We start from the raw sequence: 23,760 nt of genomic DNA on the forward strand, positions 1-23,760 counted from the left end.
ACTACACTGTTGTTGCTGCTGCTGAATTGATACTCGTAGAGAGATCGTTTTCAATTCGGAGTGGCGGTCAACAATAATTTCTTTCTGTGCTCTGGGAAGGGGATCTGTATTGATGGATCTTTCAGTCGATTTTTTTATAAAGGAATAGAGATCAAGGCTTGATTCTCGACCAAATTTCAATGATCATAATTCAAAGTTTTACTTTTTCAATGGACGCAGGCCTCTAAAGATTTCAAGGACATCATCATGAAATAATGCTCGAAGAGGATGTTGATTCTCTAATTCTCCTTTTTTAGCCTTCACAACATGACAATAAAAAACAATAAAAAAAATGACGATCGAAATATTTAAACTCTTGAAGGAGAAGAAAGTGAAGGATGTGGCAAGACCAACCGAAATGGTGACTTTTCAATATGAAGATAAGCTACATGATGTGTTGGAGGTAGGTGGGGATTATATTTTGTGAGATTTTTGTTTCTGAACAATAATGAAATTGTTTTTTTTTCATCATTTGGTGATGAATCGGGAAAATCATTGGTATCACTTGTTCTCTACGGGTTTAAATGTATACAACATGATGATGATCACCATCATCTTTACCCATTAATGATTTTGTTTGGAAAATAATCCATTCTCTCCTCTGCTTTGAAAATGAATGAAAATTAATTGTTGTTGGTGATTGCGATGAAAACAGAAATTAATGGCTTCAGGTATTGTTTCCGCTCCAGTCATGAAAGGCAATGAATGTGTTGGTTTGATTGATATTTTGGATATTCTCGCCTTCTTGGTGGAGCTTTTCGGAGAGACTGAAGTCAGACAAGGAAATGATATTTTCTCACGATTAAAAACAGCATCAAAATTCCAAGATCAACAAATTGGAGGTATTGCTGATTTCGCTCATAATCCTTTCACACCTATCAGCGAGGATAAGTCGCTCTACGATGCTTGCACTGTGTTAGTTAAGGAAAAATCACATCGTTGCCCTGTTCTCGATAAGGACGGAAAGATGGTCAGTATTTTGACCCAAGCTCAAATTGTTAGCTTTTGTGCTCTTCATGTCAAGGAAATGGGCGAATTGGCTCATCAAAAAGTTGGACATGCACCATTGGGAGTCTCTCCTGTCATTACATTGGAAAAACATATGAGAACAATTGATTGCTTCAAAAAGATGCATCAAATGAAAGTGAGTGGATTGGCCGTCATTGACAACACTGGAATTTTAATCGGCAATTTATCTGCAAGAGATATTAAGGCAATCAATCCAAGTAATCTCTATCATTCACTTCATCAAAGCGTTCATACCTTTGTTCAACACATACGAGAGCAATCTTTTAACGAAAGTCACCCAGCAATTTCATGCTCTGAAGAAACTGAACTAGGATTTGTTATTGGAAGATTGGCAGCCAACAGAATTCACAGAATGTATGTGTGTGACAAGCAACTCCATCCTTGCAAAGTCATTTCTCTTCGTGACATTATTTCATACATCATGTCTCAAGAACCACAACAATAAATCTCGACACGAGCAAGTATGCACGTCCCTATGCAACACGTGAATGAACCATTTTATATTCATATAGGATGAGAAGAATTTAAAGGAATAACTCATGATGACCTTCTTCATGGCAGATGAAGCATGGCTTATGGATCCTTCATATTTGTTCCTGTTGCAGCATTCACAGCGAAATCTTCTTGATCACTTGAAATCTTATAATACAACAAGAGAAGATCTTAAACTGATTTGACTCCATATTCTTCATAGGGTAAATTCATCTTGGAACCAAAATCCATGGTTGTGATTTGAAATCAAGAAAATATCCCATCTTGGAGTGATGTATTGGGACAACGAGAAACTATTATTTTCCTGAATACTCCTGGACCCTACAACGAATATACACTGTTCAATAGAAAGAAGGAAGCAGGATCACGCATGGTATCGATCAGCAGTAGTAACGAGCTCGATGATGAAACTAAGGCAGTTCAAAGTAAGGAAAACAAAAACGCTGACGATGTGGATAGGAAGTGTGTCCTTTCACGAAAAGTCAAGTCTGCTTTACAATGCCAGGTGTGAAAGGCATTAACACTTCAAATCTGGAGGTAATGATGAGTTGTTATCGATTTATTTTCATGATTAAGAGGGTCTTCAATCTCTTCAAACGAATTCGACTCCACAACAAGGTGGAACTTCAAATTTGGAATCTTATGAAGAAGGATTGTCATTTCCATTAAAAAATTAAGATAGGTGTTTCAAAGGTCAGAAGGAAGGACAGCGTTGTTTTGCCAGAATGACTTTAGTGCAGCGTACGGATCAGTACCGTTTCGTGTCTGATAAACAACTTTGTCTTGAAATTAAGCTCATCAAACCGTTGCCAAAATTTTCTTGCTTCCTTTGCTTTGTCTAATTCATTTCTTGAAAAGGATTGAAATTTGTTGCAAGAAGCCCAATAACAAAATGTCACAATCATATTTTGTTTTGTAAGATTTGAAACTACGGGGATAAAAAAATACATTCTAATTATTCATCTGCGCAAAATGCAACTGTTCCGGCAAACTGTGTCAATTCGTCAGCTTTACAAGCAAAACCCCAATCAATAAATATTAATTTTCCGTCATTTCTATTCTTCATAATGTTATCAGGTCTAATATCTCTGTGGCAAATACCCCCTTGAATGAACCTTCTGCAATAAGTCTATTAAATCCATACATTCTTGTTTGGTTGGGGGTTCTGTATCTTCTATGCGATTAAAATTTTCCATTTGTAAAACTCCTTCAGATTGTTTTTCTACTAGAGGGATATCAATATTATAATTTTTGAGAGTATTCAAAGTTTGATATTCGTTTTCAAACAAGATGGTATAATCAAGCGTTTTACATATTTTAGCAACCCTTCCATCAGGTATTTCAAAAACCAAAGAAGTATAACCTTCGGAAAGGAAGGAAGTTAAAGTGATTGCTGTTGATGGATAAAATCCAATACTATCCACCTTGTCAATGGAGGTGTTAAGTAATGAATAAAGCGTTTGTATACCAAGAGTTACCATATTATTGGTGGGTTCGAAATCTATCGGTTCTGAATGTTGAAAAGTAACAATATCATCATCATTGATCTCAGCTTTTAGGAATGGCCAAACTCCTTCAATAAAAATGCATTTTATAAGACCGACCATTTTTGAGAAATCAATCCAGAGTTGAATTGTTCTACAATTAAGCATGCTGAAATCATGATTTTCATATGGTAATGGTTTCATTCCATTTAGTTTCATATTCTTCAGTTTGGTGCTGTGAGGCCTAATATATAATAAAAACCTGCAGATTAAAAAAGGGGTCATTGAACTTGATTGAATTAAAGGGAAAGCGCGAAGAAAGGTTAAACAGGCAACTTGAAATCATTGAGTTTCATTTTTTTCTATTTCGTGAAAACCAAACGTTGCTGTATTTGCTTCAAAAAGGCTGTGACACACTCCGTGCCAACAAACATCACCATAAGCGGAACAGAGAAGTCAAATGATACACTTTTGCTATGCAACACACATTACAACAATATCAACAATTTCAAAAACACCCATCACATCATCAACCCTGTTACCATCGCAATTCAAAAACAACCAAAAGGAGTGAAAGATATCATCTCAATCGTTCCCGATAATTTCGGTCAATGCAAACATTCCGACAACAAGTGCTGTAGTAATTGCAAAGAAGGTAATACTCGATGTAAAGGCATTTCTTTCGAAAAAGTGAGCCATTTACTGACGACATCCGGGACCATATCACACAATAACCATACCTTCGGAAAGGTGAATTTCAATCATCATGGCGAATTTAGTTTTTTAGCATCGACTGTAATAATTGCAATCTCAACAAATATGGAGTTTGTGAAAAATGTTATGAATGTTATGACACAAAATTACGTCATTATCACCGAACGATTGAAAATCAAAACACCAAAATGAATCACATTGCTGCAAAGACACAAGAATACAAAAATGTCATCAAATCATTGAAAGCAATAATTTCTCGACGAGATACTAAAATTAAGAAATTCGAAGAATTAATTGAGGAAAAAGATCAAAAACATTATTTGGTAGAACTTCTCTCGGTTCCACTAGAGGAAGGAAAATTACACGAAACCCAGTTCTTTTTATCAATTATTAGAGAATACTTTGCAAAATTTGGTTTCATCGAAAAATGTTAACGGTTTTCGATACAAAGAGTGTATCATTTATTGGTATTTATTACTTCGATTTTTATGGTGGCTCTCGTTTGTGGAATGTCTTGAAAGGAAATTCCACTAGCGACATTATAACATCCGAAAATGCATTGGATAAGCTTAATTTATTGCTTCCATCTATCTCAACAATTAAGAGCTATCTTCCCGACTTGTCTTTTGGAAAACTTGCTGACAATGATTTGAAAAATGTTGTTAAAGCCATGGCAATGAATAATATTAGTAACAAGATCATAATTTCATATGATGAAATAGAAATTAGAGGAGGGTTATGTGTGATGAAAAGCACTGGAAAAGTGACCAAAAATTACAGAATATTGTTTTGTGGATGTTTTGGCTGGAGTTGTTTTGTATGGCTTAGTTAATCCTGGTAAAGCCATTTCTAGCCAAGCACAAGGAATAACTGGATTGAATTTGAACAATTTGAGATCAAAACTACCTATTGAAAGTCATGTGAACGATATTATTCAATTTTTAAGTAATAACTCTCAAGGGAAAACTTATTTAATAGCTCACAATGGCGACTGTTTAGACTTCAAAGTTTTTGCAAAAGAATTTTTCGGGAAGTTTCCTGAATTTAATTATGACAATATTGTTTTTGTTGATTCTCTCCAATTAATGAAATCAGAGTCGACTTTACATAATTGTCTTCCTCGTAAAACGACAAAGACAGGGAAAACTAAACTAGTTTCTCGACAAAACATTGAAAGCTATTGAATGTTTTAAAATCAATCAGCTGAAAAGGAAAAGAGAGAAGATTAATGATATTAATGATGATCTACACAAAACAAAGAAAGTTGGATGCAGATGCAAAAAAGGAAATTGTTCGAAATGTAGTTGTGCAAAAATGGGAAGAATATGTGATTCAACTTGTGGATGCAATTCAGAAATTTGCAAACGGAGAAAGTGCCAGGTTTGTTCTAATCACACGGAACTAATATTGTGTTCACTTTGTTCTGCTATTATTTGCGAGAAATGTTCCTATTTTGGGGAATGTCAACGCTGTTCCATATGCATAGTTATTAATTGCAACTGTTGTCGCAGATTAACCAATGCTGTTTCTTCTTTGGACTTATTTTGATCGAAATAATTGATGATTGCATTTACATTCTCAAAAACATGTTCTTGAACTGGCAAATCGAAAAACTTCATAATATTTTCAAATTGTTTTTTCAATTGAGCAATTTTTTCGGGTTTCTTCCTCTCACCCTCTTCTTCAGACTGATTATTATTGATTCCTTTGATAACCGAAGAGTTTGAGAATTTTCTCTCTCCTCTTCATGCTTGTTTTTCGTTTTGAACGGTTGGCTGTTGGTTTTGATGGGAGAAACATTGATGATTACGCTCGAGTCGCTTCCTTTTGAATTTGAAAAGAAGGTTCGCAACGATATGGAAGACCCTGCGGATTTTCTTGATATTTCTGTTGTGTCAGATGATGACTCTGAAGAATTGAGAGAGGAGGTCATCACGAAGAGATTTGACGCTGCCAACGATGATGTGTGCATTACAGCAATTTCAGCGAGCGACAAAATTGCACAAAATTCAAGCAGTTTTTTGCAAGTATTCTGTCAGTGTTTGTGGGAAATTCACTTGGAATCGAGTTCAGAATCATTTACATGCTCTTCATTCGATTCCGGAAGTCTACTACTCATTTCACTGAAGAAGTTCACTACTGAAGAACCATTTTATATTCATATATAGAGGATGAGAAGAATTTTAAGGAATAATTCATGGTGAATCTTCTTCCTTCGAATAGATGACCATGGTCATGCTTTGGAAATGTGTCAATCCAAAGTGTGTGTGATTTGTGTTGAACTTTTTTAGTGTGTTGTCCAATATTTTACACACTTCCACTTTTTCTGTCCCATCCTTTCCTTTTCTGGTCTTCTCTTATCGTTTTCCAACAAATAAAAAGCCGTCACCAATCCTTCCTGTCTTCTTTGCATTGGAACATTAGGTTCTTTTCTCATGCATCCTCTCCAGGTCGACGAATCCTACTAGTAGCAGCAGAAAAAGCAAAAGCAGCCACATTCATCAACAGAGGACCTCTTGAAGTGTCTCGAAACAATAAGACACCACACCTGAAGATTCGTTCTACTTCTCAACAACAAGATTGTATTGAAATTTTCCGTTTTCTCGAACGTTAGTACTCACTGCAGATATTAATATCATTCTTCCACAAACCCATTTTCGGATATCTTCACTCTCGTAAACCTCTCGTTAACGAGCTTCTTATGAGACTTGATTTCCGTAAAGAAAAACGTTAAAGACTACCACATTCATCCTTGTAGCAATTTCATCTCTCTCAGTTGGAAATTTATATTATTCATGATGATGGACTCGTTATCGACTTGTTCTTCACTTTCGAATGCAACACAACTTTTTTCTCTCACAAAAGAAATGTCAAAATGTTATTCCATCAAATTCAATGAATTTCTAGAGAGAGGTCGAGAGGATGATTTTGTGATGGCATTTCGAGAATTCTTGACAAGTGAACACAATCAGATGACTCTTGATCTCATCTATGAAATTGAAGATTTCAAAAAGTGTGAGAAAGAGGATTACAAAAAAAGATATTCGAAAGCAGAGAAAATGATTCAATTGTATATCGGTGACCATTCATCACGACAAGTGAACTTACCAGCTTCTTTGAAAGATCAATGCTTATTAGAATTCCAAAAGTCACAAATTACCAAAATTGGAAATAAGAAACCCGATCTGACCTCTCTCGAAACAATTTTTGACAAGATTTACTCACATCTCCATTACTCCCTAAAAAGTGATAATTTCTTTCGATTTATCTCGAGTGATATTTTCGTAAAGTGTATTCTTCAAAATCTACAAACTCTGAAACAAAAACTTGTACATTCCAATTCCCTATTCAATCATTCCTCAAATCACCAAACTTCTCCTCCTCGAGGACAAGAACATACCGAGTCGACCATCTTTCAATCTCCATTACCACAACAACAAAATTCAACTCAACAATTGTGGATCAATGTCTTGGAATTATTTTTCAATGAAATTGGAGAAAAGAAATTATTGCCATCTTCGAATGGTCATGACTGTAACACTCAACATCCAAGCAGTAATAGTGGTAGTAGCAACAACCATAACACTCTTATCAGCAGTGGAAACAATAGTGAAAGTAGTGATTCATCTGGTTCGTCCATTGAGAGTTCTCATGAAAGTGAAACGAATTCCAATGTTTCGAATTCAACTTTCAAACATGTGTTGCCATCATCAAACCCTCAATTATTCCTAAATGTCAATCACGTGCTTTCAGAGTCATCAAACTCCCTTTCTCCTTCTTCCGTTTCTTCTGCTCCTGCTTCTTTATCACCAAGAAGTTTAAATCAACAATTATTGACCAAAGATTTAACACAACTCGCCATCGAATTGGATGAAATTTTAGAAGACCATTCGAGTGGTGGTGACAGTACTGGTTGCGACGGTTGCATTCGAAGAGTTCATGAAAAACATTTTCGATTCATTCATTCATTGGCAATGGCCAATAATTTGTTTACAAAAATTGATCCTCCTCTTTCTGAAAAACAACAACAAGAACATTCATTATCGTCTTTATGGAATAATGGATCCAATACACCTACATTGGTGCCATCCATGAATTGGACCTGTGCCTATACTGTTGATTTGAAACATCCAAAAAAGAAGAAATCGTTTCGACTGTTTAAACAAACTGGAATTTTGAATGCATCTCCTTTGGAAGTGTTGTATTCAATTTTGGATGCTGAATATGCAAGAGTGGTGGGAGATCAAATGAATGAAGAAGCATATCCATTGGAATATTTACCATGTGAGTATTCGTCGACAAAAATGTCAAATTCCAAAAAAGAATTGAATTCCAATGAAAAGACATGTTGTCAAGAATTTTTTGAACACGACGGCTTTCATTCTACATGGGCCACCAAAATGCTTTTCAAATTAGGATTTCCTTTGAAATCCAGAGAATTCCTTGTGAGCATGTCGTTACGAAATGAAACTTTGGCCATGTGGGATTTGAATGGAACGAGAAGTGAACAAATTTTTAGAGAAATTTGTAAAGATCCTTATTCGAATTTTACATTGGTGAGAGTTCCTTATCAATACCATGAGGAGAAGATTGAGGTAGCTCGAAATCATACACGCGGAATTTTTTTTGGAGGTGAGTTGTTTTACAATTTTAAAAGTCTCATGTTCTGTCACTTGTCAACAACATTAGGAACCATTATTGAAAAAGTTTCTGAAAATCAAGCTCGTTTCACGCTCGTTTCTCACATTAACATGAATACCAAAATACCAACTTCACTCTATTACAACTCTGCTCGAAATCGAACTGTCGAAGTCATTTCTTCCATTCAGTTCATTGTAGAAATTTTAAGAAAACGAAAAAAACGTTTAGAAAATGCAACAAGCAATCCTAGCAATGGTGAAAATCTTCCTTCTGAAATAGTTCCATCTTCCTCAAATTCTTCATCATGTTCTCCTCGAAGTTATGCCAACTTATTGGAAGGAACAATCAAATCTGAAATGTTATTAAGGACACTGAATGAAAATATGCAAAAAATTGGATCAAAATATGGATTTACCATTGATGATTGAGAGGAATGGATGACCAATGAAAATTAACAAATTAATAATTAACAAAATAACCAAATTGAGAAATGACTCACAAAAAAAATTTATCAAAAATATTCACACGCATAAAAAATCAACCCGAGTTTCATGGTGATTCTTTCACTGATCAAACAGCATCAATTCGATCTTGTCTATGAAATATTTTCATATTGCAATGACAAGCGATCTATTTTTCGAATTTTATTTCAATGTTTGCGATTCTTCAAACAAACTCAAAATCCATTTCATCGTTCATTAATTAAACATAATTCCGAGAAACAGGATCCACAAAAGAAAATATTGGAAAATAATATCAAAGAATTTTTGGATCTCTATGGATTTAAATTTTTGCAATTTAGAGTTTGGAAAGTCTATCGATTTGTGGTCGAAAAATTTGAAACACAACTCGCTTTGAAAATGGAACTTGCAAAAAACTTGAGAGTTGACAATGCATACACTCCAACTATTCAATGGATTAAAAAACAAAAGGAGGTCAAAAAACTTCTCGATCTCTATAAAATTTTGGTGGAATTATTCATGGCCATAGATGAAAATCATTGCATTTTCAAACAAGATCATTCACAGATAGAGTTTCTAAAATACAATATCATTGAACAGTTGAAAATCTCCACATTTTCGAAATTATTTAATCTTACCATGGGTATGACTCTCTTCGAAATGTATCAGGAAATTCTCCAAGTTGAATTACAATTATTGAAAGATAATTTTTGGAATTTCACAAACGACCAACAAATTCTGGGAAATATGAAACTATCTCCTCAAATCCAACATTTATGTGAAAACGTAGATTTTGCCCCTCTTTTCACACTTCAAATTGCCTTTCACATAGATGATCACATGAGCTATGAAACCCATGAATCTAATAATTTGCTTCGAGATTTTGAATGGTTTGTCTATACGGAAGCTGGACCATTGATTCCGTATCTGAATTTAACTCTTTCTAAAGTCATGATTCAAGGATTGAGTTGTCGCATGGAGTTTGAATGCGATCAAGAAATTTTTTTCAGAACAATGGATTTTAAAACCTTTTTGGAAGGAAATATTGGTGGAATTCTTGTTCATGAGAACAACAACACTAAACTGTGCCTACAGAACACAAATGCCGTTCTCTACAGTGATGCAGTACTCGTTCTCTACGATTACTCCAGAGCACAAGAATTCTCATTTGAAGAGCTTAACCAAGAGGCATTGGAACAAATTGAATTGTTACCATTATTGCGTCGTGTCGTGTTGCAATATCCCTTTTCGCCCATTGTATTAGTGATCGCCGAAAATGGAAAACAATCAGATCTAATTGCAAAGCAATTAGTGAATTTTCCTCATGTCACTGGTGTCTTTCCAGGGTGGGACTCAAGAACAATTTTTAAAGCCACTTGTCAGAGTACCGTTAGTAGTGTGAAAAGTTGCTCACAATTAGAGCAGGAACTCTCACATCAGAAACAAACTCAGTCACAACGAAAATGTGAAATGCAATAACGTAGTTTGAGGAGAGAATGCAAGTCAAAGGTGGAGCTAGTTCGTACATTTCATTGAACATGATGGTGTTGTCACTTGTTTGTGCTTCAAGAAGTGTTTCCTGCAATTCAATTTCACTCCAAAACACTTTGAACATTTCTGAATTTTGTTCATGCTTTAGAAACAACATTCAAGCAAGCTTAAGGTAAAACAACCAAGTATACAGTTTGATGGAATTCACACTGTTGACAAATGCGCACTTTACACAAGTGTTTTTCTAAACACAACAGAAGGTCCAACTTCATGATATTCTCCTCGTGTTATCCATTGTGGTTGAAAAGTAGAAAGAGAGGTCAGAATAGATCCACCAATCCATGCTGAGTGGAGTCTTTCAGGAGGAGCAACTACCTTGATTCTTATAGTAGCAGGAACTCTTTCGATCACCTCCATGCTCACACGATCAGTCATGTTGGGCATGAGAGTGTTTCCTCCACTCAATACAAGATTGCCGAATAAATCCTTTCGACAATCGACTGCAGCATCGTTCACGGCTTCGACAATTAAGTCTCTCAAGCCTGTCAAATTGTCAGCTGAAGTGCCAATTTGCAAGAAACGTTCTGGTCGAAACATGATCTCTCCACACTCCTGTAAATCTCGTTCACAAAGTTGCAAGACACCACCTTCTGGGAGGACATACTGTTTGAATGAAGAGCTTGATTTAAATCGATTGAATGTTGAGGAGGACATCATATCATCACATTGGTGTGATCTCATACGTGGTGTCTCTTTCATGATAGAACATTCTTTTTCTTTGATCTTTTTAACTTGGTCATGACATTGATAATAATGATTCATATTTTTGTTGTCATTATTGTTCATGGATGACAACGCTCCTCTCTCCATCAATCGTTTCAGCAATTCATCTATAACATCTCTTCCTCCCAAATCCAATCGTTTGATACAACTTGGCATTGTGTATCCTTCATAATGCTCGTGATTCCATCTCCCGATTCGATACACATTGCAGAACATCTTCCAGAGGTATAGACTGACAAGATGGGTGAGAGTTGTGATTGAGCTGCTTGCACCTGAAACCTTTCAAACAGCAAGATCAAGTATTCCAGCCTATTTTCAATGGGATTCAGAGGAGGTTCCGTGAAGAGGATCCTCATGGAAGTTGAGGCTTCTTCTTCACTACAGTAGTAATTATTGGACGGTGGTTGATGAAGCCTCTCGGAAAGAAGATGAATAAAGTGTTCAACGAATAATTCAATGGAATCCCAATGAGTAACGACTCCTCTCTCAATGGGATATTCCATCTCTAATAACTGTTGTTCCATCATCCTCATCATGGTGGTAGTAGTGATAGAGGAAAAAGGATGCTGACGATGATTCATGGGGAGGAGTTGAACTCCTCTCCGATCTGAATTTTGGAAAGAGGAGTGGTTAGGATCAGAAGGATGAGGAAGAGAGCGAGCCACCACACTTTGGACCACCCCAAACGGAGCATCATCACCCGATAAACCAATACGAGATTGGCTGGATCCGAGATCAAACACACGTGTGAAGACATTTTTTGGTTGTAAGTTCAGAGTTCATTGGTTCTAAATTTAATTTTCACACTTGATGAGAAGCAAAGAAGAGGACTTCGAACGTCTTTCGCGAAAGGTGGTGATCCTTGTATCAAGCACAAAAATTCAAAGAGTTCCCAAACATTTTCAAACGAATGTGAAAAAGATCAAATTCTTTAACTGTTATTGATCTTTTTCACATCAATATAGATTTCAAGATATTATTCATTCATATAATCCTTCGCCACTATATATAATCTTAAAGGACAGGCATCATTAACATTCTAATACAATTAGCAACTATGTACCAATTGGTGTGTTTGGAAAGAGATCACAAAAAAGAGAAAGAACTCTTTCAATGCAATGAAAAGCGAATTCTTCATGGAGAATATTTCGCACATCAAATGATCTGCACTTTGCACTTCATTATTAGACAAGATTGTTCAGGAGAATTGGGTCAGTGAGGAGTGGTATTTCAATTTGGAGAGCCTGTTGCAAATCTTGTTGTTGTGTTGTTCAACAACTCATTATTGACAAGATGAACCTTTTCCCAAAATGTTCAAGTTATTACAAGATGAACCTCTGTTCCATTGTTCTTCTTCTTCTTTCAACATCAATAAATGAATGGCCTCTACCTGTATGTCCAGTGGATTTCCTAAATTTGTCTAGGCCCAGAGATAAGAGCTAATTCATGCAACTACGACATTTCATACACTATCGATGAAAACAACGTCCGTCAGAAATTGATTGTCACCCACTGTTAGGCCATGACAAGACACTCTCGCGACATCAATGACAAACATGACAAGACATGAAATTACTCAAACATGCGAAATGAACTGTCCAAGTTTCTCTTTTCAATTAATAGTATAATTTTTCACACACGGAGATGAATAATCTCACTTTTCAGTGTTCATTTAATTTTCCTTAACAGTTCTTTTACTTTTTAAGCGATCTCCAAATTTTGAATTCCTTTACATTTTAAGATGTGAAATACTGTTTTGGAGTGTTTCATTTCTGTTCCATACAAACAAAAGATTCTTATATTTCATCTTTCAACCCTCGCAACAGTACATTTGTGTGTGAATATGCCCTTCTCTCTCTTTCATTGGCAGTCTTCGATTCAATTAAAACGGTCCCCCTCTCTGTTCACATTCCACGGACAAAGAACAACCACTCCATAATCACGCCCTGATTGAGATCCGCACAAGACGAGAGATTGGATTTGACAGAGTCGTCGCACGTGTGTGTGATGGTGATGACGGGATGATTGCTTCACAGAGATTGTTTCAACCAGAACCTTCTCTCATAGCAATGCCGCAACAGATGCCGTATTCTTCTTCTCCACTTTTTCAAATAAAAAGAGCAAGTACTACTTCATCTGACCTGATTGTAATCCAAGTCACAAGGGTTAATATTGTTCAGATTTGATCTATTTTAAAATAGTCCCTTCAAAGAGAACTGTTCTTTTGAAATATGCCTTCCAAACATCATCATCCTTTGCATATCCGAACTGTTTCTTCCTCTCCATCCGTGATGATGACAGAGTCGACCAATAGTGCAGCCGATCGAACGATACCAACAACAACTGGTTCGGGATCAGTAGCAGTCTCCTCCTCCTCCTCCTCCTCTTCATCCTACAATCACTCAAATCAGCACTCATCCAGATGTTATGGCACCAATCAGAGCCCTTCGTTTGAGGTCTCAAGTACTTTGGCATCATCCAACTGTTGCCGACAACCACGTAAATTGAGAAAGCAAATCAATACAAAGGCTTTCAAAGAGAATTACTTTGAATTGGATATTACTTCCTCGAGCGAGGTTCAACTGTTGCAATTTAAAACTGACTCTTCTTCCAATAAGAAGAATAAGAAGGAGAGTGGTAGTGCTTGTGTTTCTTCTAATTTGAAAAGGGTTCTTTCAAACAACAACAACAACAACAACACTAACCATTCGCCACCGCAAAAGAAGTCTTCTTCTTCTTCTTTGAATGAGCCAATGAAAGAAGTTTCTAACAATAAGAAGAAGAGAAAAACGATGGAAGAACAAGATCCTATTGAACCACAACAAGCTCCAACCACAAGTTCTTCTTTCAATACTACCACTACTATGAGTGGCTCCTTGTACTATTCGCCATCAACAACGACCAACACGACGAACAAGAAGAAGATGAAAAGAACAACCATGTCGACAAGAATAAGTTCAGAAGCAACCCTTTCGACCTCGCCACCACCATCACCACCACAACACCAACAACCACAAGCAACAAACCAAGACGTCATGATGGTCGCTCATATTCAAGAAAAGGTTGAGCAAGTCATTCAAGACACCATTCCTCTCATCTACTATTTGAATTCACTGAATCAGAATCCCAATAGTACAAGTTTGAATCAACAGATCACCACCATGTCTCATCCACAACAACAACAACATCCAATGTCAAGAAGCACCATTATGAACACCACCACGATTTGCCAAGAAGCTCCCACAATGAATCAAACATCTCCTCCTTCTTTTGGAGTGTCATTAAGTCATTCGAACACTCCGTTCGCACAATCTAACAACATGGCCAACCTTGCTCTTGAACGTTATACATTCCAAACCCAAGATCTTGATCACGAGTCAAGACAAGAAGAGACTTCTTGGATGGTCGATTCCTCCTTTGCCCTTCAGGTACAACCACCAGCAACACAACCTCCACATGGCATTATTTCAGCAGGACCAAACCAATCCATGAACAACTCTTCCAATCTGATCACTTTCAACGACACTAATTTTCAAGAACTGTGTAAGATCTTGACCAATATGCTTGAAAGTGATCCATTCGCTTTGCAAAAGCTTCAATACAACAACCATGACATGAGTCAACAGAATCAGCAGCCACTCAGTACCTATGCTCATCACACACACCAACATCAATTGAATCATGAGCACGTTAGTCTTCCTTCTCAAGGAGGTTCCCAATTACAACGTTTGACAAGCTCCTCTCCACCAAACTCATTCGTCAATGTCCGTCATTCAAGTTTGTTACCTGTTGCTGCTGTTGGACACCCACAAGAAGTTCCATCCAGTCATTCACTTCTCTCCACGATTGGAGAAGATTTAAATCTCAATTCCTTGTTGATGCTTAATGGCTTGAACAATGCAAGTCGTGCCAACGAAACTTGTGAAGAAGAATCATCCTCCTCTACGTCCTCTTCATTACTCAACATTCCAAGTAACATGATGTTTTTCAATGACTGAGAGCAAATAGGGATTGGATCCTTACGTTGCTGCTAATCACATCTCTCTCCTGTTGCGAAAAGTCTCGAGAACCACACACGACACGACACTTCACTGCACACACACACACTCCTGTGTCTGTCTCACGTTTCTCAAGAGGTCAAAAAGAAGTTTGTACAAACAAAATATTAAAATCGTCTCTGAATTTTTGGTTGAAATCAATTGACGAGCTGGATCCAAACTCAACCTCCTTCTGTTTGTTTTGAAATATTGGGTTCGTTCATAATTTGAAAGATAAATTTCTTTGAAAGTCGAAGATTTGAAATTTCCAAAAAAAAAATGAAAAAATTCGCTGCTGGACTCTCTCAGCAACTGAACAGCAGTGGCAAGAAGAAGAAGGCTCCCACATCGGGATTGAACATTGAATCATTCAAAAGAAAAAGTGTGGGTGAGAGTGATATCACTGGATCATCCAATCGGTACAGTGCTAATAATACAATGAATGAAATTGAAGAGCCTTTTTCTCCGTCCATGATTGAATTTGAAGAAGAAAAAAGACATCGTTATGGAAACAAGGGTCGAGAAGGGTCTTCATCATTGTCGAATAATGATCATCGTGATGATGATATATTCATTCAAGATGGTACTAATGCTAATGCTGGCAGCAGTAGTAATAGAATTGATCATTCTTTTTTACCAATCCGATCATCATCGCCTCCAATGCCTTTGTTCAATGATCGGAAAAGCTTTCATTCAGAAAATATCGAATATAATAACATCCATGGTGACGATTATTCACAAGAAGTATCATCTCCACAACCAAGAAAGAGTGAAAGCAGTATCATGGATCCTGAAAATTCAAAAAGTCCGGGAGAGTCGCTTGGAAGCGCTTTTAAAAAGTTGAAAACAAAAAAGAAAAATTTGTCCTTTTCCAAGTTTTCAGAAAATGTAGGTTACAGTCACATTTACTGCCACATTTCTCATAATGAGATATTCTTTGTACATAATTGTGTATTTCCGGAAATTATAATCATGTGCACATAATATGGTTAATTTTTAATTAATATTCTATATCATTTGACCCGAATTTATGTGATGTTGAAATTACCTGGACCAAATTCAATAACCCTCAGGTAAAAAACTTTAAAATTATGAACAAGAGCGCTCTTGAAGACTACACGAGTGACATTGAAAGAGGTCATACTCAATTATTGGATGCATGTGATGAATTTTTTGAGAAGAGAGAAAGTGCAGAGATTGCCTTGTGTAAAAGTTCTGACATTTTGAATACATTCGGCAATGAAGTGACAGAAAGTACCATAATTTACATTTTAGAAAAGATTGAAGCCTGTCACTGGGAGTACGGATACCACTTGCTCTCTGTGGTCATGGGATATGCTGGCAATTCAATTGGTATAACAGGAAGTTTTTCAATTTCTAAAAAGAATTGTAGTACTGTTCTGGATTGTAATGGCTTGAATACCATCATTTATGCGTTTAAACATCACGCATTTGCATTAGCCAATGTAGAGTTTTCTCCCTCTATTCCGATGGAGCAATTCGAAAAGGTGTGCAAGGAAAAAGAAAAGTGGTTCAATCTCTATGCGAATATTTTATATGTATTTTTAACAGTGCTTTCTTGGAATCCAAGCAAGGAGGTTCTTGAAGAGCTCAAGTATGACTTGTTTGACAGAAATGTCAATGAGTCACGAACTCAATACGGAAAGAAGGAAAATTCTGAACACTTCCTTATTGTCCTGCTAACACTACTTCGAACGAGTGTTTTGAATGATGCCACTGATCGTGGAAATATCCATAGCTTGAAGAAGTTGGTTATGCTCATGCACAAGACATTACACATTCTATTCATTTGCGATGCAGATAATTCTCACAAGAAGAAATACACCAAGATTACCAAAGTGTTACAGAAAGAACGTTCCAAGTCTATGAGACTGAAAGTGGCACCAGAGACCAAGGAAGCCTACATTAAGGTGAATCAAGGAAACGCCTCAAAAATTGTTGAAGAAGCCATCGGTGTGTACCAAAAGGCTCCAGAAAAGAAAGACACTTCCGAGAAGGTAGCAGATAATACTTTACCGAGAGCACTTATTGAAAACCCAAGCATGAAAGAAGTATTATATGTAAGTATACACTGTTATGGTATTGAAATGAATGTTATCATTTAATTATTTAAAATCATTCTGCAATATATTCACTTAATCAAGAGATTAATGCTTGAGGAACTGCCTGATTTTGTTGTGCTGATGTCGAGTATTCTTGATAAAATTACCAAAGGAGAATGCGGTGCCAACTTTTCCACAGTCGAGAAGAGACGCTATTGTAACATCTTGCTCAAGTCATTGCTATCTGTTGTGCTTTTACTGATCAAAAATTGGAGAAAGAGCTGCCAAATGCAGGCCAAATATCTTATCCATTTACTTGGAGAGGCTGAAATTTATGTACTTTTATTTCGATTAATTGAATTGGATATTAAGGCATTTATTTATCATGATGACACGAATGTTGAGGCTTTGTAAGTTTTTTTTCTCCAACTGTTCACATGACATCATATGCCACATTATCAGCTTTATGAGAGGAGAATCCACTGCAAAGAATACGACCTCATCGTTTTCCACAAAGACCAACTGGAGAAATGTCTATGTAGTCACCATCGCTTTGCGAATTATACACCAAATGACAAAAGATGATCCATTTTTAATTTCCAAACTCATTCGAAAGCACAAACTACATGTATGTATTTGAGTGTACCTGATGAACTAGGTTTTACAACGCAACGACAACTAACATTTGATTCAATTCTCAATTCTATTGCAACACGACAGAGAACCCTCAAAAAAGTAATTCAAGCAGAGGTCATTGAAGCGCTTTGCAAATATTCTTGTAAGATTTTGAAAAATTGCTTGCCACAACTTCCGCTTAAATGGAAGACTACTAACATGCTTGTCGTCAATAATATTTACTTCCATGTCCGCCCTACATTGACAGATACAAGTTGGATTCAATCTCTCAATACCACAATTCAAATTTCTCAAACAGAATATGTAAATGAAATGAAGAGAGTGGTTCATGACATTGAACATTTCCACAATGTGAATTATTTTGGTTGGTGGAAACATGTTGGCTACAGAGCAATTGACAAGCTTGCCAAAACAAAACGTCAAACAACTTCACAACAACAAGATTATGATCAATTAGTATTCTCAAAAGAAAATGGATTGTTGGGTGAGGATTATATTTCATACTTGTACAATTCTATTGAGCTTACTGAAGAGGAAAAAAGAAGAGCGTTATTCCTGCAAATTTAGTTATGCTAATTACTGTAAATACATTGATGACTTCCTTTGTAGCTCTATTTAACATACCATTACACATCAATTGTCAACAACTAATAAGTGGGTTCCCAGTCATTATCGTCGATCCAATCCTCGAGATCCGCATGGATATCAAGGTAATCCTCATCCTCTACGCAAAGCGCATGATCAATGTACTTATTCTTGCTCCGTAGAACCAAATTCTTTTTTCGACGCTTTGAAGAGTTTGAGATCGAGCCAGCTTTCTTCCTCTTGTGCGCTGTTGCTAAATTTTCATCACCTTCCTCATCACTCTCTGCGATGTCTTCATTGATCAATCGATATTTAGTCAGTTCTTCAATAATCACCAATCTTTGAAGCTTGGCTTTTTTGTTTCTGTTTTTATATGCCCTGTTGAGTTCTCGAATTTCAAAACACATCTTTTCCATTGCTTGTTCCAATTTTGTGTAATCCTTTGTCAGATCTACATCCATGTTATTTTTCGCTGTTGAAATACTGCCACGCAGTGACATGACATTAGAGATGGTATCGAATACAGATCTGAAAGAAGCACTACATTCAATAATTCGTGCAGAAGTGGTGCGATCCAAGTTTTTCTTAATTTTCTTTTTGAAAGCGATTGAGCTATTAATGACATAATTGCATAATCCTGTCATGATCTTATCAAGCTTTGAGGTCACAGTTTCCGTATTTCCAAATTGAGCATATTCTCCATGAACAAGTTTGACGCCTGCACTTAAACATTCCTTAATTTTCACAAATATTGAGGCTGGAAGAATGAGATGAGCTTGATTTTTGCGGGCACGTTCAGAAAATGTTGTGCTCATGTTGAAAATTTCACTTCGTCTCGATTTGTTGCTACTTTTCTTTTTAAATTGCTCATTCATTTTCACTGTGATTAATTCGACGTAGGACAAAATGACAGCTAATGCCTTGGATGAACACTCTCGTGTTTTGATGATATTGGCCATGTTGCACATGGTAATGCTGAGATCACGATTCTTGAGTGAATCATTCATTCTTGCCGACTCGTTGCTCGTTGTTTTACATACTTCAATACAGGACACAATGGTATCCTTACAATAGTCAAGCGATGTTGAAACACTGGAAAAATTGAGCAAAAACATTAAAATCTCTTTCACAAAAAGGGCGCTCGAGACAGATTTGAGCTCGTTCATAATGAGCAACTCAATCATGAGACAACATTGACGGAGACGTGGATCCATAGAGTTAGGAGACACGACATCTGAGCGATCCGAGTTGTCATCTTCGCTGCTACTCGTAGACATGTCATCTTGTCTTGGCTCGAAAGGAATACCCATTGAAACTACAAATGGATGAATGCCTGCAAAGGTTTTGATCAATTTCAAATAGGTGGTACATCCTCTTGGATTCTTATTCGTTTCCATGTAAAGTAATTTTGAAAAATAAAATGTCATGGTTATGAAATCAAGTGGTTTGATGTGAAATTCTAAATTTTCTTCTTGCTCTTCAGTTGTATTGGGTGTTTCTTGGTCGAGAGTTTCTTGGATGTGTTGCGCATTGAACATAAATTTTAACAACTTTTCCAACGATCTATTTTCTGTAAATTCCTCGCTTCCACTTAATTTGACTCCTTCAAAGTATACAGTGATGAGGTTAAGAATTTTCATTCTCATTTTCTCAAAGATGGAGCTGTCTTGAGCTAAACTTTTCCAGTGTGGTGACGTTCTTCCAATCTCATCTTCAAACTTTTGAACGAGCTCAGATTTTTTAAGTCGTGGTCTGTTTTTTTGACTATTTTCATCTTTGTAAAAACGAATGAAAATATCAAAGAGCGTTTGAATGATACGAATAATTGAAAGACTCATCTGCCTCTCGGTTCCAAGTACTTCAACTTCATCCAATCGCTTTCTTGTAATAATTTTCAAAAAACTATTTGACAGTTTCTCTTTGCATTCCCCAGCATAATAAGTTAAATGATCGATAATGCTAGTGAGAGTAATGAGTAATGATTTGTTCCATTGACGGTCAGTTTCCTTTGATATCTTGTTACACAATTCAGAGCATAATGATTTACAAGTATTGAAGGTGAGATAATTTCCTTTGACCTTCTTCTTTGACATTTTCTTTTCCATTCTTTGAAGAATTGAGTTAATTTCCAAAAGTTCAATAGAGATTTCATCAACTTCCAAAGTTTCTTGAAAACGCTCCTCAATCAGTACCTGAATAAGAGGAATAATGATAGTGAGTCTTTGGTTCGTTGTGATAGGTGTCTGCTCATCTAGGTCTTCATTGATTGCTAAAATTTTACATAACCATTCGATATCTCTGATACTATCCACAAGACTCTCGAACAGTTTAGAGTACAAGCTGCCATACAAATCTGAATTTTGCTTTCTGAGTATTTTGTCCATGAAAGCAAAACATTTAAATAACTCTTCAAGTGGTTCTTGTTTTCTGTATTTTCCATCTTCGCTAACAAGCTCAAAACACTTTTCAATCTCAAGACCATACATGTTTCTATCTTTGCTCATCGTGAAGTAATTCAGTAATTTTGACTTCAACATTTGAAACAAAATTTCACATGCGTCTTGGCTAAGGTGTGCATCACTAGACGAATGCATTTTCTTTTTAAAAAGTCGTAAGACTCAAGTTTTCCTCCCTCGGTTGGCTACTTACCATTAATGAATTGCTAAGGGATTTGTACAAATGGATTTTCATGTCTATATCATTAAAACGAAACGCATTTTGTAAAGCCGCTAATATGGTCACTTGATCTTGCTGATAGCTAGGCATTGAAAGCAGCATGGACAATCCGAATATGGCCAATTTCCTCTTGTCACCAAGCTTTTCTCTCTTGTTGTCCACACATAGTTTTTCCAGCTTTGCAAGTAACTCGCCACGAATGTAGTCGGATACCTCTGATATTGGAAGAATGGCCAGTAAAATTCTGGAACTGACAGCATACGCATATTGATCAAAGGTTGACAAATAGTCATATAATCGTTCAATAATTGAGCAAAAAGCAAATGCTCGTTCTTCAGCCAGCAATGCTTCTAGAATGACAATAGGTGTTTCACGTTGATATGTTGCTTGATTTTCTTCAGCGATACTTCCAATAATTTTTTGTAATATTGTACTTCTACTACCTTCACAAGCAGAAAACAGGAAAACAATACCACTCTTTCCTATTGTATTCAACATTCTATTGTTCATTCGGCACCATTCTCCAAGAATGGAAAGCATCTCTTCAGATACAATGTTCACATTGCATGCAGATTTGATAATGGACTGATAGTAACGTGTTAATAAATCATTGGTTGAAATTCGTTCGACATACCTCAACATAATAGGTATCAGTCATTTCTATCACGTCATGATCTAAAATAGATGTAGAGGACGAACCCAATGACTTTTTGGAAACAGGAGAAAAGAAAGGTTCAGCATCTGACATGTTTTGGTTATGAGGCGTTACATGCTTGTAAATTGAGTGAATAAATTTGTTGATATGAGTAAAAACTTTGTCCTTCACGAGCTCATTCTTATACGCCAGCAATAAGATCATAAAATCAATAAAATGCTCACTAAATGAACACTTATTCACGTCTACTGGTTTCACTTCATAGAATTGGTCCATTGCTTTAAGTACAATATTCAGTAGAGGCAATGAATATTGTAATGCTGATTGAATGATATAATATAAATTAAGTCTGGCATCTATATTTGCATTCGTCTTACTGAATACTGTTTTGATTACTTGAATATATTCTAAATTTGAAAAGCCTTGAGAGTTGTATTGTTCAGCAAGTTTCAATAGCACCTGTACAATACCAGAAATTTCTAAATTTCTGGGTGCTGTTTGAATCTTTTTAATGATGTAAACATGAAACTGTTGATCCACAGTTCAATTTTGAATGCAAATTGTAATGAATTCATATTCACATGCCAAGTGAGACAACAATTATTGTCTTCAAAATGTGCACTTACAATTGAGTTTTCATCGATTTTAACATCTAAAAAGATATTTAACAAGCTAATGAAATATTCAGCTTTCCATTGCTTCTCTAGTATGAAGGAAATAATTTCATGGTCTGTCTTTTCTTGAAAATTTTGAGAAATTGAAAGTTGATCAGAGAGACTTTTGCAAGTAGTAATCATGACGGGTATTAATTCTAGAAATGCAATGTTTCCATTCACGTTACTTGTTTGTCTTCTGTTATTAGGTGAAAGCATTAATTCTATTTTTTCATTTGTGAATTCTTTAAGATCCTTCAAGATATGTACAATGCATGAATTGAGAGCAAATGAAGAAATTTCAGTATTCGTTCCTAGCAACATTACCCCCAACAATTCTGACCCAGGATTATTTTTCAATATTGTTCCAATCTTTTGCTTTTCTACTTTATCGGTTTGAGCAATGTTTGCCTCCAGCATGTCTTCTTCATCAAAGACAAGAAGTGATTCTTCTTCATGGTTCGTTTTCTTTTGGCTTCTATTGGAGCCTTGTTCCAAGGTGAGTACAGAGGTCGTATGGCGAAAATGATACAGTGAGGAATGTACTTCACTAATAACTGACATGATGAGCCTTCCCGACAGTTCAATGGTACACGATGCGGATGAATCCACAAACGATTCTGAATAGTTTTGATCAATATTTGAACTGGTCAATAAATCATAAATAAAGTTTAAACTCTTCTTTCGAGTTTTGTCATATAATAATAGACATCTTAGGATGCTGGTGAAGTGTTGAATTAATTCATCCTTCTCCGGCATGTTTAAATTCTCTCTTGAAATAAATAATGCAGTTTTAAATAATTCATTGAATATGGATATTTGCTGATGAACAGTTCCATGATGATTTGTTGAATTTTCAATATTATTATTATTCGATGTTTCCTGTGATAATAATTGAATAATTACTTCCAGATCGTTATTTCCAATTCTGAGGAGCAATTCTGTACATTTCCGACTCAATGAGCCTTGCAAGGAGCTGGATGTTGATAACAAGAATTGGCAGCCATGATGTTGATTTTCCGATGAGGATGATACAAGCAAGGACGGCGAGCCAAAAGAAATCATCACTCGAATTTTTTTAAAATATTTATATTTATGTGATAAATAGCTTGTCACTTTCTCATTTGAAACAATAAATTAATTCCAAACTTTGTTGACCAAAGGTTTTACAATATTAATTTGTTGTATTCTTATTCAAGAACAACAACTTGTAATCTGACACAATAATCAAATTCATTACTAATCATCTAAAATCTCATGAGAAGCATTTATAGAGAATTTTGACAAAATAATACAATTTCAATTCCACCTTATTTTTGAA

The 23,760-nt window shown here is 36.0% G+C and overlaps 9 protein-coding genes across 9 annotated transcripts; 6 read left to right on the top strand and 3 right to left on the bottom strand.

The window, feature by feature from the left end:
* Nucleotides 1-331: 331 nt before the first annotated feature.
* Nucleotides 332-1,513, top strand: FDP41_008528 (uncharacterized protein; the record flags this gene model as incomplete). Its single annotated transcript, XM_044712391.1, has 2 exons — nucleotides 332-442; nucleotides 695-1,513. 2 exons carry the CDS (start codon nucleotides 332-334, stop codon nucleotides 1,511-1,513), a joined length of 930 nt encoding a protein of 309 aa, XP_044558034.1.
* A 1,126-nt stretch (nucleotides 1,514-2,639) lies between these two features.
* FDP41_008529 (uncharacterized protein) lies at nucleotides 2,640-3,167 on the bottom strand (the record flags this gene model as incomplete). Its single annotated transcript, XM_044712392.1, has 1 exon — nucleotides 2,640-3,167. One exon carries the CDS (start codon nucleotides 3,165-3,167, stop codon nucleotides 2,640-2,642), a length of 528 nt encoding a protein of 175 aa, XP_044558035.1.
* A 1,018-nt stretch (nucleotides 3,168-4,185) lies between these two features.
* FDP41_008530 (uncharacterized protein) lies at nucleotides 4,186-4,590 on the top strand (the record flags this gene model as incomplete). The annotated part of the gene is made up of 1 exon (XM_044712394.1): nucleotides 4,186-4,590. One exon carries the CDS (start codon nucleotides 4,186-4,188, stop codon nucleotides 4,588-4,590), a length of 405 nt encoding a protein of 134 aa, XP_044558036.1.
* A 2,035-nt stretch (nucleotides 4,591-6,625) lies between these two features.
* On the top strand, nucleotides 6,626-8,827 carry FDP41_008531 (uncharacterized protein; the record flags this gene model as incomplete). The annotated part of the gene is made up of 2 exons (XM_044712395.1): nucleotides 6,626-8,390; nucleotides 8,448-8,827. The coding sequence occupies 2 exons, from the start codon at nucleotides 6,626-6,628 to the stop codon at nucleotides 8,825-8,827; spliced, it is 2,145 nt and encodes a 714-aa protein (XP_044558037.1).
* Nucleotides 8,828-8,950: 123 nt separating this feature from the next.
* Nucleotides 8,951-10,339, top strand: FDP41_008532 (uncharacterized protein; the record flags this gene model as incomplete). The annotated part of the gene is made up of 1 exon (XM_044712396.1): nucleotides 8,951-10,339. One exon carries the CDS (start codon nucleotides 8,951-8,953, stop codon nucleotides 10,337-10,339), a length of 1,389 nt encoding a protein of 462 aa, XP_044558038.1.
* Nucleotides 10,340-10,579: 240 nt separating this feature from the next.
* FDP41_008533 (uncharacterized protein) lies at nucleotides 10,580-11,290 on the bottom strand (the record flags this gene model as incomplete). The annotated part of the gene is made up of 1 exon (XM_044712397.1): nucleotides 10,580-11,290. One exon carries the CDS (start codon nucleotides 11,288-11,290, stop codon nucleotides 10,580-10,582), a length of 711 nt encoding a protein of 236 aa, XP_044558039.1.
* A 2,075-nt stretch (nucleotides 11,291-13,365) lies between these two features.
* FDP41_008534 (uncharacterized protein) lies at nucleotides 13,366-15,132 on the top strand (the record flags this gene model as incomplete). The annotated part of the gene is made up of 1 exon (XM_044712398.1): nucleotides 13,366-15,132. The coding sequence occupies one exon, from the start codon at nucleotides 13,366-13,368 to the stop codon at nucleotides 15,130-15,132; it is 1,767 nt and encodes a 588-aa protein (XP_044558040.1).
* A 318-nt stretch (nucleotides 15,133-15,450) lies between these two features.
* On the top strand, nucleotides 15,451-18,437 carry FDP41_008535 (uncharacterized protein; the record flags this gene model as incomplete). Its single annotated transcript, XM_044712399.1, has 5 exons — nucleotides 15,451-16,059; nucleotides 16,245-17,252; nucleotides 17,337-17,644; nucleotides 17,697-17,862; nucleotides 17,955-18,437. 5 exons carry the CDS (start codon nucleotides 15,451-15,453, stop codon nucleotides 18,435-18,437), a joined length of 2,574 nt encoding a protein of 857 aa, XP_044558041.1.
* An 80-nt stretch (nucleotides 18,438-18,517) lies between these two features.
* On the bottom strand, nucleotides 18,518-23,504 carry FDP41_008536 (uncharacterized protein; the record flags this gene model as incomplete). The annotated part of the gene is made up of 4 exons (XM_044712400.1): nucleotides 18,518-21,052; nucleotides 21,105-21,716; nucleotides 21,766-22,314; nucleotides 22,413-23,504. The coding sequence occupies 4 exons, from the start codon at nucleotides 23,502-23,504 to the stop codon at nucleotides 18,518-18,520; spliced, it is 4,788 nt and encodes a 1,595-aa protein (XP_044558042.1).
* Nucleotides 23,505-23,760: the final 256 nt, after the last annotated feature.

Source organism: Naegleria fowleri, assembly GCF_008403515.1.
Source record: "Naegleria fowleri strain ATCC 30894 chromosome Unknown tig61, whole genome shotgun sequence".
NCBI classification, from domain to species: domain Eukaryota; phylum Heterolobosea; class Eutetramitea; order Acrasida; family Naegleriidae; genus Naegleria; species Naegleria fowleri.